This window comes from Equus quagga, chromosome 5 (genome assembly GCF_021613505.1).
Source record: "Equus quagga isolate Etosha38 chromosome 5, UCLA_HA_Equagga_1.0, whole genome shotgun sequence".
NCBI classification, from domain to species: Eukaryota; Metazoa; Chordata; class Mammalia; order Perissodactyla; family Equidae; genus Equus; species Equus quagga.
The window spans coordinates 88,114,379-88,129,205 of NC_060271.1; the positions used below are offsets into that span (position 1 = coordinate 88,114,379).

Consider the following 14,827-nt stretch of genomic DNA (forward strand, 5'->3'; position numbering starts at 1 on the left):
TGTTTTATTAGACATGTTTTTGTTGTTCCATTAATCCCTCAGAATTATAAGGTGCCTTTTAGTTCTCTGGCAAAGTGAGAGACTTTAACATCTTTAATGAGTAGTTAATGTGTCATTTACAGGAATTTTGTTTATAAACTGCTCTAAGTTTAGTTTTGAATGAAGTTACAGGGAATCATGTGCCAAAGCTTTTCTCTCTTTGTTTCCTTTGAAATTGTGGATACTTTTATGAAGTACTACTAGTAAGAAAATTTTACTGCCATATGTGTTACATTGTACTCTGGCAATGCCTGACATGCCAAACATGCCTAAGACACAGAGCTTTCAAGTCAACTGATATCCCCTATTTATAATGCATCTCTCTTAATATGTTATAAAATAATTGTAAATTCAGAATCATTCTTGTTTATTAACCGATTTTATTTTTCCCCTTTTTAAATGAACTTAGTTGAATTATATTTTTAAAATTAAACTTTTTGAGATATAATTCACGTACAATAAAATTCACCCTTTTAAAAGTAAAAATCAGTGATTTTTAGTATATTCACAAAGTTTTGCAACCATTACCACGGTGTTAATTCCAGAACAATTTCATCAATCCAGAAGGAAACTCCGTACTCATTAGCAATCACCCCTCCCTCATTTTCCCCCCAAATGCTTCAGTCCTATGCAAAAACCAATCTAATCTACTTTCTGTCTTTATGGACATTTCATGTAAATGGGATGATACTATATATATATATAGGCTTTTGTGACTGGCTTCTTTCACTTGGCATAATGCTTTCAAGGTTTACTTTTGAAAGTAGTATATTATCCAGGGTCACCACTTTTTCATTTGAGCCATTCTAGTGGGTATGTGGTATTATCTGATGGTGGTTTTGCCTTGTCCTTCCCTGATGATTAGTGATATTGAGCATCTTTTCTTGTGCTTATTGACCATGATTTGTTTTTTTTGGTGAGGAAGATTGGCCCTGAGCTAACATCTGTTGCCAATCTTGCTCTTTTTGCTTGAGGAAGATTGTCCCTGAGCTGACATCTGTACCTATCTTCCTCTATTTTGTATGTCGAACACCATGACAGCATGACTTGATGAGCAGTGTGTATGTCCACGCCTGTGATGCGAACCTGTGAACGCTGGGCTGCTAAGGTGGAGGCGGCAAATGTAACCACTAAGCCACTTGGCCAGCCCCCGTTTTTTCTTTTTCAATTGTAGTAAAATACATGTAACACAAAATTTATCATCTTAACCATTTTTAAGTGTATGGTTCTGTGGTATTAAATACGTTCACAATAACTCCCCAATCGTTCCCTCCCCCCAGCCTGAGGCAACTACCATTGTACTTTCTGTCTCTGTGGTTTTGACTGCTCTTAAGTACTTCATGTAAGTGGAATCAGAAATATTTGTCTTTTTGTGACTGGCTTATTTCACTGAGCAAAATGCCCTCAAGTACCATCCTTGTAGCGTATTGCAGAATTTCCTTCCTTTTTAAGGCTGAATAATATCCATTGTGTATATATACCACATTTTGCTTATCTATTCATCCTTTGATGGACACTTGGATTGCTTCTATGTTTTAACTATTGTGAATAGTGCTGCTGTGGACGTGGGTATACAAATATATTTGAAACTCTCCTTTGAATTCTTTTGGGTATGTACCGAGGAGTGGAATTGCTGGGTCATATGGTAATTCTATTTTAAACTTTTTGAGGAACTGCCATACTGTTTTCCACACCAGCTATACCATTTTACATTCCCACCAACAGTGCACAGGGTTCCGATTTCTCTGAATCTTCACCAGCACTTTTATTTTCTGGTTTTTTGATGGTAGCCATCCTAATGGATGTGAGATTGTGGTTTTTACTTTCATTTCCTTAATGATTAGTGAAGTTGAGCATCTTTTCACGTTCTCATCGGCCATTTGTATGTCTTTGGAGAAATATCTGTTCAACTCCATGCCCGTTTTTGAATCAAGTTGTTTGGGTTTTTTTGTTGTTAAGTTTTCCAAGTTCTCTATATATTGTGGATATTAGTCATTTATCAGGTATATAGTTTGCCAATTTTTTCTCCCATTCTATAGGTTGTCTTTTTAATCTATGTGTTGTCGTCTGATGCACAAAATTAGTAAATTTTCATGCAGTCCTGTTTGTTTTTTCTTTTGTTGCCTGTGCATTTGATGTCCTGTCCAAGAAATCATCGCCAAATGTTGTGAAGCTTTTATCCTATGTTTTCTTTCAAGTGTTTTGTTGTTTTAGGTCTTATATTAGGTTCTTGATTCATTTTGATTTAATTTTTGTATTGGGTGTTAAATAAGGGTCCAACTTTGTTCTTTTGAATGCGGATATCCAGGTTTTCCAGCACCATTTCTTGAAAAGACCATTCTTTCACCCCCGTTAATGGTCGTGGCCCCCTTGTCAAAAATCGTTTGACCATATATGTGAGGATTTATTTCTGGGTTCTTTGTGTCATTCATTTGTCTATATGTCTTGTCTTTATGCCAGTACCACACTGTGTTGATTACTGCTGCTTTGTAGTAAGTTTTGAAATCAGGAAGAGTGAGTCTGCCAGTTTTGTTCTTTTCTTTCAAGATTGATTTTGCTATTCAGGGTCCCTTGCAATTTTGTATGAATTTTAGGATGGGTTTTTCTGTTTCTGCAAAAAATAGCATTAGGATTTTGTTAGCGATTGAACTGAATCTGTAGATCACTTTGGGTAGTATTGATATTTTAATAATGTTAAGTTTTCCAATCCATGAACATGGGATGTGTTTCCATTTATGTATGTCTTTAATTTCTTTCAGCAGTGTTTTGTAGTTTTCATTGTAGAAGTCTTTCACCTCCTTGGTTAATTCCTAAGTATTTTATTATTTTTGATGCTATTGTAAATGGAATTGTTTTTTAATTTTCTTTTCATGTTGTTCATTGTTCGTGTATATAAATGCAGCCAAATTTTTATGTTGACTTTGTATCCTGCTACTTTGCTGAATTTACTGAGTAGCTTTAAGAGCCTTTTTTTGGAGTCCGAGCTTATTTTATCTACAGAGATAATTTTACTTCTTCTTTTCCAATTTGAATGCCTTTTATTTCTTTTTCTTGCTTAATTACTCAGTACAAAACTTCCATTACTATGTTGAATAGAAGTGGTGAAACTTGGCATCCTTGCCTTTTTTCTTGTCTTAGAGGAAACTCTTTCAGTCTTTCACCAATGAGTATGATTTTCACTATGGATTTTTCATACATGGCTTTTATTATGTTGAGGTAGCTTCCTTCTATTCCTATTTTGTTGAGTGTTTTTATCATGAAAGGATGTTAAATTTTGTCACATGCTTTTTCTGTATCAACTGAGATGATCGTGTGGTCTTCTCCCTTCATTTTGTTGATGTGGAGTATTACATTCATTTATTCCCATGTGTCAAACCATCCCTGCGTTCGAAGAATAAATCCCACTTGGTCATGGTGTATAATCCTTTTAATATGTTGCTGAATTCTGTTTGCTAATATTTTGTTGAGGACTTCTGCATCAGTGTTCATAAGGGATAGTGGTCTGTAGTTTTCTATTTTTGAAGTGTCTTTTTCTGGCTTTGAATCGGGGTTATACTGGCCTGATAGAATGAATTAGAAATTGTTCTTTCCTCCTTTGTTTTTTGGAGACATTTGAGAAGGATTGGTATTACTACTTCTTTGGATGTTTGGTAGAATGAACTAGTGAAGCCGTCAGGTGCAGAACTTTTCTTTGTTGGGAGATTTTTGATTACTGATTCAATCTCCTTGCTAGTTATAGATCTGTTCAGATTTTCTATTTTTTTGTGATTGAGTCTTGGTAGGTTTTGTGTTTCTAGGAATTTGTCCATTTTATGTAGGTTATCCAGTTTTTTGGTGTACAATTTTTCATGGTACTCTTAAAATCCTCTTTATTTCTGTAGAGTTGGTGGAAATATTCTTACATTCATTTCTGATTTTAGTAATTGCACTCTTCTCTCTTTTTACTTTGTCCTTCTAGCTAAAGGTTTGTCAATGTGGTTGTTCATTTCAAAGAACTAAGTTTTGTTTTCATTGATTTTTCTCTATTGCTTTTCTATTCTCTTTTTCATTTACTTCTCCTCTGATTTTATTATTTCCTTCTTTCTGCTAGCTTTGGGTTTAATTTGTTCTTTTTCTAGTTCCTCAAGTTGTAAAGTCAGATTGTTGATTGAGATCTTTATTGCTTTTTTTAATGTAAGCATTTATAGCTATAAATTTCTGCATTAGCACTGCTTTCACTGCGTCCCATAAGTTTTGTATTGACTATGCTTTTTATCTATTTTTGTAAGTATCTCTTCATATCTTGGGCTGACTTCTTTGTTTTTTCTTAACCAATTTGGACAAGTTTTTCTTTCTCAGATGTATGTAGTAGGAATATTTTACTCAATTTGTGACTTGGATTTTTATTATATTGACAATGTCTTTTAAGTGGAGACATTTTTAATTCTAACAAAATTTGTATCCTATCTAAGAAATCTTTGTCCAAGGTCACAAAGGTTTTTCTCCTCTAAGTTTTATAGTTATCTTTTGCATTTAGGTCTGTGATGCATTTTGAGTTAACTTCTGTATATGTAGAGTGAAGTTGAGGTTTTATTTATTTTTTTTCATATGACTGTCCAGTTTTTCTGGCACCTTTTGTTAAAGAGACTGTTTTTTCCTCACTGAAGTTTCTTGGTACCTTTCTTGAAAATCAGCTATATAGAACTGCTATATTTCCTGGTATTATACTGGTGTAGCTGTAGTACTTGGCAGTGGTTATGGAAAAGAGGAGGACAAAGAACATGAAGAGAAAGCTCTGAAACTCATTTTGTACATACATGGTGTTCTTAATTTATTTAAAGGAAATGTTTTATTTAAAAATGTTTAATATAAAAATTTAAATCAATTACAAATTTTAATTTTCAGACTACTTAATATTTTATGAAAAATTATTTTTCATTTTGAATGTACATATGTAAAGTGCAAAATTCTCAGTTGAATTACTTTCTAGAATTAGTGAGAATTGCTTTGGCCTCAGAATATGTGTCACTTTTGTGGAGAAACAACTTACAGTATTTTGTCTCTCAATTCATTTTATTGGTGGGTAAATGATATCTTTGTTAGCAGTTTAATAATTTTTTAAAAATCACAGTACTTTCTGAGCAGTGCATTTTTTTAAAAAGTTGTCTTTCTCTATCACATGCGTTAGTGTGATACCTTCATGATAGAAATGCAAGTGTCATTTCCATTTCATTAAATACATCTTCTTAGTGTCTAGATACTTTTCTTCATTTTTATAAGATTGAATTGTTAATGAACCATAATACATGAGCAGCAAAATTTCTGTACCACATAGATTGAGTACTAGCTATAATTACTTTTATTTTCTAGCCTTTAATTTCAGGTTGTATAGTGGCCATGTTAAATTAATGAAAATAGGGAAATGACATTTTCTTCTTATCCACAGTGGCAGCTAGACTGTCTTGCTTGCTTGCTGAAGTTAATATGCCAGTTTGCAGTAGATCCGTCTGATTTGGATTTAGCTTATCATGATGTCTTTGCCTGGTCTGGTATAGCAGAAAGCCATAGGAAAAGAACCTGGCCTGGCAAATCAAGAAAGGCTGCTGGTGATCATGCCAAGGGTCTTCATATACCAAGATTAACAGAGGTAAAGTACAGACGTTAACCTTAAATTGTAGTAATGAATTCTGTTTATGTTTTAAGAGAGCTTTTGTTTTTACAAAGTGAAGAAATAGACCAATGCTTAAGAAATGCTATCCTAGATTACCACAATATGACCTAAAACCAGAAGTGATGCTTCTGTTTTAAAGCAGGAGTACTTATGAAGCAGTAATGCTTTTCACGTCATCATGCAAAATGCAGGAATGAATTATATGCCATTTTAATGTTTTCTAACTATAGGATTGAGTTCATTATTTGGACTCAGTACTTTAAATACTGAGTGTATCAGTATCCGTTCAGGAAAACAAACACTAGGTATTTCAACAGAGAAAATTTAAAATAGAGAGTTGTTTTATGTGTATGTGTTGGAGGGCTAAAAATATAAAAAGAAAATGTTGAGATAACCTAGATAGGTAACCATTCACTACCCTTAGGGTTGAGGAACATACGGAAAAGGTTGGAGTTAATAGAAATGAGCTTATAAGAGGGATCCTGTTGAATTGGGGTTTAGGCCTCTAAGTAAAGGGTTCTGCTGTTTCTGAAACCAACTGCCTCTTCTGGGTAAAATATTTCTGAAACAATGCTAACAGAAAAAGCAAGGAAATATTCTTTATTGTCTCAGGTTGACAGAACCTAATAGGAAGCCAGCTGGCAATGGAGGAATTTAGTTTGTCATGTTCCAGCCCTAGCATCACGGAGCAAGTATATAGAATGGTAGATTTAGAGCTGAAAGAAAATGGCACAATAACCAGCAAATCCAGCAGTAAATTTAGAATTCTTTTTGACTATGGATTCTGTTATTCATGTGATCAAATATTTGCCCTTCCGATGTCTCCATCAGTGAACTGGGAAGTGGGGAGAGATGAAGACGAGTTTTTATTGACATCTCTTCCTCATTTAGTAGCCTTTTGAGAATGACACCTCACCTCATACCTGCCCAAGAAACACCAGAGTAATGAATTGTTACTGATAGAAAAATATTGTGGTGAACATAGGTTGGAAACTACTAGTATAAATGAAAATCTGAAGCATATTTCCCATTGGAATTTTGGGATTTAAATGGGAAAAGTGATCTGTGCTAGTATTCCAGATCATTTACAGCTAATACAATTAAAATAGACTCACTGTGATCTAAATGTATTCTACAGTGTTGCATACTGTGAACGAATGTCTTGCATCGCTTAATGACAAGACTATGTTCTAAGAAATGCATCATTAGGCAATTTCGTAAAGTCGTAGAGTGTACTTACACAAACCTAGAAGGTATAGCCTACTACACACCTAGGCTATATTCTACTAATCTTGTGGGACCACCATCATATATGCAGTCCGTTGTTGACCTAAATGTTGTTATGCAATGCCTGACCAAACCTTGCATTGCTGTAATGTTTCAGGGTTTTTTTCCCCAGAATAAACTTTCCAGATTATAATACAAAAGCTCAAATCATTTGTGCTCCTTTCCATCAACTCACTAAATAGTTTTAAAGCTTTTGATTTTTATTAGTGATTTCCTCTTGACATTTTAATGATATAAATACATGTAATTATACATGTAAAACACATATATGGAGTTTTAAAAATAATGGGTTTGTTTTTTTAAAAAATATATGCAAGTACATAGTAATGGAAAATAATTCAGAATATACAAGTGAACCTTCACCCAGTTGTAGTTGACTACCATTAATAGCTTTATGTGGTATCTTTCTGGAGTGTTTTTTTCTGTGCACATACCAGGGTTACGTTTTTTTTTTTTTTTTTGAGGAATATTAGCCCTGAGCTAACATCTGCCTCCAATCCCCCTCTTTTTGCTGAGGAAGAGTGGCCCTGAGCTAACATCCTTGCCCATCTTCCTCTACTTTATATGTGGGACGCCTTCCACAGCATGGCTTGATAAGCAGCGAGTAGGGTCCACACCCAGGATCTGAACCAGTGAACCCTGGGTTGCCAAAGGCGAATGTGTGAACTTAACCACTGTGCCACTGGGCCAGCCCCCCAGTGTTACTTTTTTATAGTTTAGAAAAGAGGCAGACTATACATATTTTTCCATTTGTTTATTTATTTTAATAATTAGAGGTTAGTATGTACGTCTAAGCTATTTGGCAACAAAAAATTTTGTTACACTAATTCTGGAGATAAAAATCATCCAATTTTGGTATATTATAGATAGTAAGGAAGAACACTAATTCTTTTAATAATTTACTATCATGCATTATTTCATTTGTTCTCCTTAATAGCCTTTTAGAAAGTTCAGATTCCAAATTGAACTTTCAAATTCCAGCCTCAACATTGCTTTTCTTGAAGCTTTCCTGATTCTGCCTGGGACAAGTTTAGTTGTTGCTCCCTTCTTTTGCTTATTTGGCACATTGTATATACTTACGTTACAGTGCTTTCTATGTTATCTGCTGCACTGGACTAACATCTCCAGGATTGGAACAGTGACTTAAAAAATAAAGGCCCAGAGTGGGTTCCGACCTGCAGAAGGGATTCAATGATCCTTTATTAAATTAGCAAATTATATGGATGAAGAACTAGGACCTAGAAATTAAGTATTCGTTAGAATCATGCAGCTTGAAATTTAGCAAACTAAACTTTGAACCTCAGGATTTAATCCAGGATCATGTTCTGTATCCATGGTATATTGTATATTGCTTGTTTATATTTATTTCCGGGTGGTTGAGGAATCTGCCACTGGTTGACTATTTTTCTTATTTCAAAAGTAAAAAATGTTTTATTCCTCACTCACCTCCCCAGAACACTGACATGTAATATATAGTATTTTTCTTACCCAGTGACATGCAGAATATCTGTGGATCCAATATACAAAATAATTTTACCTGTGTATTTCTAAATTTTCATTATTTTCTTTTTCAAGTTGCTGCTCTTAAATTTGGTTACAAAATTCTAGTTTTCTAGTATTTGATATTTTTACAGTATTTTTAAATAGCCATTACTAGGATATTTCTTACCTTGTCATAGACAAAAATCAAAGTAATTTGGAGTCTTGGGTTAAAAATGCAGTTTTGTGTGTTTTAGTGTATTTAAAAGTTTTTTTTTAATGTTTTTGTTTTAAAGGTATTTCTTGTTCTTGTCCAAGGAACCAGTTTGATTCAGCGACTTATGTCTGTTGCTTATACGTATGATAATCTGGCTCCTAGGTATGAAGTTTTAACATAATTTATATATGTATTTGTAGTAAGAATATAGTGTCTTAAAATTTTATTTTGAAAAAATTTAAAACTTAGAAAAATCAAGGCATTTTCATGGACTCTGCCATTCATCTAGATTTGCATATTACCAAAATTTTGCCAGTTTTTATCTCGTAATCATGAGTGCGCATTTTCCGTGTGTCTGTGCACACGCATTTATTTGCATACTCTCCTGAATCTTATGACAGTAAGTTTCAGACATGACTACTTACTCATAAATACTTTGATGTGTATCTCCTAAGATTAAGGACGTTCTCTTAATCTAGCATAAAATTTTAAAATTTAGAAAATCTAACATTGATAGAATAATATCTAATCTATAACCCATACTCAAGTTGTTCTATTCATATTCTTTATAACAATTGTTATCCTGGTCCAGAATCATGTACTACTGTGTTTCTTCCATTTCCTTTAATCAGGGATACTTTCTTAGCCTTTCTTTCATGATACTAACGTTTCTGGGTGGTATAGGCCAATTATTTTATAAATTGCCTTTCAATTTAGGTTTTCCTGATTGTTCCTTATGATTAGATTCGGATTATACATTTTGGTAGGAATACTCCAGAAGTGATGTGTCTTTTCCAATACATGCTGGGGATGTCAGTTTGTCCCATTATTAGTAATATTAATTTTGATCAGTTAATCTGGTTTCTTCCAGGTTTCTCTACAATAAGGTTTCTGATTTTTCCTTTAAAAGTAACTTATGGGAAGATATTTTGCAACTGCTTAAATTTCCTGCTCCTCATGAAACGTTCACTCATTGATTTTCAGCGTTCAGTGATGATTCTTGCCTGAGTTAAATATTATTTTAATATTTGAAAACTAGTGATTTTCTAACTCTTACCATTCCATTTATTAGTTGACCTCCTATTGTGAAGAAGAGCTTTCTCTTCTTCCCTTTTATTTATTTAGTTACTATCAATTTGGATTCATGGATTTTTTTGTTTGTTTATTGTTACAATTTATTACTATTACTATTCACTTTGGTCAACGTATGTCTGAGTTGGCCTCTTCAGCCTTGTTCATGTGTCCTTTTCACACATTCCCATTATTTGGGATGGAGAGGAGGAGTCCCTTTTTTTTTTCCCTGTCACTGCAAGATCTTCTAGGTTTGTAGTTTCCATGTCTTAGTCCTGGAATCAACCATTTCCTTAAGAAGCGCTAGTTCCTATTGGTGGGGAACCTCCAAAATATGGGTGCTTGGTGTATTCATTGTTACTAGTGTTTCCTTGCTTCTAGGCCCTCAGTGGACAGAGCTGGAAATACGTGTGTAAGAATATAGTTTAAACGTGTAATATGACCCCATATATTGGGGCTACATTGGAGATCTTCTTAATAATGTACAAAATTTTAATAATATAGAAATTCAAGTATGATAATGGCTGACTAATGCATAGCTACCTTGTTGTATGCCTTAAATAATCACATAAAGTATGTTGAAGTATATAAAATTAATTTCCAGGTATTTTGTAGGCATTATATTGGGCTGAAGTTTGCCATTGTCCTCAAATAATTTATAAAGCTAATGTAAACACCTTTACAAATGATTATCCTATGTATTGCTAGTATCTAATTAGCTGTTTTTAGGTGCTTTTAAAAGTCATGTTCATAGGCAATGGTTGCATATAAATAGTATGATTATTTTAAGATTCTTTCTTTTTTAGTGTGCCTTTCTTTAATGTCTATCTCAATTGAATTCATGTTCATTACTTGATCAGTATCTGCTTTAACTCACTACACTTAAATTCTGCATAAACTATATCTGATTTTGGTCACCATATTTTCAGTGCCAAGCACCTTACCTCATTGTTTGTAAAACTTGTGAATGGATAATGTGGGGAAACAAAGAAAGTGCTATAACATACCCTTGATTTGTATGATAAAATGCATTTTATACCCCAACCACCAATTACTCTCCAGTTAAATAATTCTTAACTCTTTCTTGTCCTCTAACACACACTCTACCTCACTGTCCCACACACCACAATATATTGAATTAACAAGGCAATTCAATGACTACTTTAGTCTGCTTTTATTTCTTTAGAATTAAGAAATGTTCACTTGACTGTTAACCTCACACAATGAGAAATAAATATGCAGATTTGTTAACAGCTGTTGCTGTTCAAGCTGGTTCACTCTGTGGCAATTCTTGTTTTCATTCTACCAGTTCCATTCTTAAAGAACTCATTACAATCTTTGTAATGTGAGCTCCCCCTACCCCATTCCCGTGTTTTCTCAGCACTTGTTCCTGTGCCATTATCTTTTTATAAGCCCCTACTTTCAGTTCATAGGTGCTAGGTATATCAATTTAAGGAAGCTAGAATGAACTTTTTGACTGTTTTATTAAAAATCTTGTAATGATACAGATTTAAAAGGTAGATAGGTAGGTTGCTCTTGGTAAAGTTAAATGCATTATACCAATGTAGTAAAAGTTAAATGTGAGATATGACCAAACACTTGATTTATACATTTTAACTTATTAGTACCTCTTATTGTAAATCAATACTATGGATGAGTCTTGCTTTTTGATATTTTGAAAGGTGTTTTATTTATTAAAACATAGTGAGGATACTGGAGATCAGTGCTTTTTTTTTTAACAGTTTATTTGTAAGGCAAATAGTAAATCCCTATTTATTGGTTTTAGTTAAAATGAAATTTTAGTCTTTTTTAAATTGAGGTGTAATACTTTTTTCATTGAAGTTACTAAAAGTATCACAGGGAAAAATAGAGATGAAACAAGATAGAATAAATTTGTTAATTTTCTTTTTAATAATTTGCTTTTAACTGTTCTTGATAGAAATTGGCATTAACAATAAAAAAGGAAGGGCGTTTCATGTCAATGTATGATTCTTTTCGGGGGGAAGTTTGAAGTTTAGACTTTAAGCTGTTATAAACCTTTCTCTTTGTAATACATGTCTCCAGTAACTAAATCATGAACACTTTTTGAGGGTACACTTATTTCAATCAATATTGGATTCAGTCAATTAATAAACAGATTATTAAGTCTGAACAGTCATTTGGTGTTTGCTGTAATAAGACTTTACCTGTGGTTCTTTAAGTAAAAGATAAATATTATAGGAAAAATAGCTTTCTTAAAATCTAAATCTTTTTTGGGCAGAAATTGTATAAAGTTGAAAGGATATGTGATAATAAATTGAGCTATTTTAAATTCATTGCTGATTTTAATTGGTGGTGGTGGTGTGTTTTTACTTTACAGAGTTTTGAAAGCTCAGTCTGATCACAGGTCTAGACATGAAGGTAAGGGTTTCACAAAGTTAATTTTTAATAGATAAGGATTTGGATAACCAGATACATTTATATATAATATCTTTAATAGTGAACATTGTGTTTTCTTTATAGCACAAGACCTTATAGTCGTATTTTTTTCTAATTTTTCTTTAGTTTCACATTATTCAATGTGGCTGTTGGTGAGTTGGGCTCATTGCTGTTCTTTAGTGAAATCTAGCCTTGCTGATAGTGATCATTTACAAGATTGGCTAAGGAAATTGACCCTCCTTATTCCTGAGGTAAGATAAAGATTGAAGATTAGTACTATTTTTACTTTTCATATTTTTTTCCTATTATTAGCATTGCTAAAAGTAAAAGAGCTAATGGAAACAAATGGACCTGATTCCACAAATACATCACATTGTCTAGAATGTACCTATTTAATCCTTTAAGATCTAGAGTATTTTGAACTATATACACTTAAGTGTGAATATTAAATATTCTGTAGCATTCATATTGGTCTTTTTTCTGAAATGTTTGTTTACATAGTGATTATTTTGCTTTGGGTTTTTCTTTTTATTGTTTTTTACCAGGGAGTGGGAAGGACTTGAGCGTTTATTTTGGTAATTTATGTTTTAGAAGTTTCTTTTGCTTTTTCTATTTAATTAGATTATATCCTTAGATGCAACAAAGACTAAAAAGTTGAATATATTTTCTTTTGATTCCAATGAGGTCAATATAATTTTCACTAACCATATCTTGATTATTGCTCATACCATGTTCCTAAATGCAACAGTACTAACACTCTGTTACTAATATACTTAGCCATAATAGTCACGCCTTTTTTTTTAGATTTTATTTTTCCTTTTTCTCCCAAAGCCCCCCAGTACATAGTTGTGTATTTTTATTTGTGGGTCCCTCTAGTTGTGGCATGTGGGATGCCACTTCAGCGTGGCCTGATGAGCAGTGCCATGTCCGCAGCCAGGATTTGAACCACTGAAACCCTGGGCCACTGCAGCGGGGCATGCAAACTTAACTACTCAGCCACAGGGCCACTCCGATAGTCACTCCTTTTTTAGACAGCAGTGTCTAATTTTGTTAGCTCTGAATTGAATGCATGTGTGTTCTTTTGCTGACTGTGTCCCAGGTAACCACTGTGACATTTGGGCAAGTCCCTTAGAATCTGTAAAATGTTCTAGTTTAAGTACTTTCTAAGTTGCTTCTAGTTCTGAGAATATTTTATCCTGTTACTTAATTGTGTAAATAAATTATTTTGAATACCCTCTCCTCAATCCCTTTTGTATTTGTCTGTTTTCATCGTGTTTATTTGGTTTGTTTTTATGGATGTATTTGGGAATTTCTAAAATACGTTTTTACATGTTACTTTATACTTTGGGGTAGTTTATTTGATCATATTATTACATGTATGATGGTGTGATCAGAACATTGCATTTTAAAATATGTTACTAAAGGGACAACCTAACATGTTATTTCTGCCAACGTATTAACTTAAGATTAACTTTTTAGTACTTACTCAGACTATCTTTGGAACTTGCTTTTTCATTTAGACTGCAGTCCGTCATGAGTCTTGCAATGGTCTTTATAAGTTATCTCTGTCAGGGCTGGATGGAGGAGACTCAATCAATCGCTCTTTTCTGCTATTGGCTGCCTCAACATTGTTGAAATTTCTTCCTGATGCTCAAGCACTCAAACCTATCAGGGTAAGGTTTTACTATGTTCAAGAGTGGTTTCTGTTTCTGCAATTTCCTTTGCCCCAAGTTTATCATTGTATTATACCCTCATGGTAATTTTGAGTACTTGTTTACTGTATGTAGTATTTACCAAGAGGATAGTAGTTATATAGTTCTTAAAGTGACAGCATTGTGACATGTTGTGTCCACATTACACCTAGGAATGGAATCTCTGTACTTTGATTTCAGCTATGTGGGATCTCTCCTGGGTATTCTGTTGTGGAAATAACATCTGTTCTTACTAGATTCTGGGCCTTGTATTAATAAGTTGAATGATAGAAACATCCTAAATGTAGCTTTCTTCTCATTCAGTCACACAGTTGTTTTTTTGTTTGTTCTTTGCTTTATCCTTATGATACTATAGTCCCCCCCTTTATCTGCATTCCAAGACCCCCAGTGGATGCCTGAAACCAAACCCTATATATTTCTGTGTTTTTTCCTATACGTACATACCTATGATAAAGTTTAATTTATAAATTAGGCAGAGTAACAGACTAACAATAATATCTAATAATAAAATAGAACAGTTATGACAATATACCATAATGATATACTGATAACTGAGAAGGCTACTAAGTAACTAATGGCTGGGTAGTGTACACAGCATGAATATACTAAAAGGGATGACTTGTATCCTGGGTGGGCATGGAGGATGTCGGCACGAGATTTTATCATGCAGAATGGCACGCAGTTTAAGACTTATGAATTGTGTATTTCGGGAATTTTCCATTTTATAATTCCAACCATGGTTGACTGCAGAAAGTTGAGTCATAGAGAAGGGGGACTACTGTATTCTGAATTTTTAGTTCCCTTCCTTGCTCCAGTGTATGTATTAGCCTTGTAAAAACCCTTTTACCACATAATAAATCCAGAGCCATTAAGTAAATTTTACTAACCCCAGAAATATGACGTATTGTAGGATTTACGTTTTCCTTCTCCATATTTACCTATCATCGACTTTGT

At 33.5% G+C, this 14,827-nt stretch overlaps 1 protein-coding gene across 5 annotated transcripts in view; it reads left to right on the plus strand.

Moving 5' to 3' along the window:
• USP34 (ubiquitin specific peptidase 34) overlaps positions 1 to 14,827 on the plus strand; it is a 251,930-nt gene that overhangs the window by 157,206 nt on the left and 79,897 nt on the right. For all 5 annotated transcript variants that reach the window (XM_046661136.1, XM_046661132.1, XM_046661134.1 and 2 more), the window contains exons 34-38: positions 5,465 to 5,665; positions 8,752 to 8,834; positions 12,103 to 12,143; positions 12,288 to 12,412; positions 13,682 to 13,834. In XM_046661136.1, coding sequence (XP_046517092.1) covers positions 5,465 to 5,665; positions 8,752 to 8,834; positions 12,103 to 12,143; positions 12,288 to 12,412; positions 13,682 to 13,834 — 603 coding nt within the window. The remainder of the gene's footprint in view (positions 1 to 5,464; positions 5,666 to 8,751; positions 8,835 to 12,102; positions 12,144 to 12,287; positions 12,413 to 13,681; positions 13,835 to 14,827) is intronic.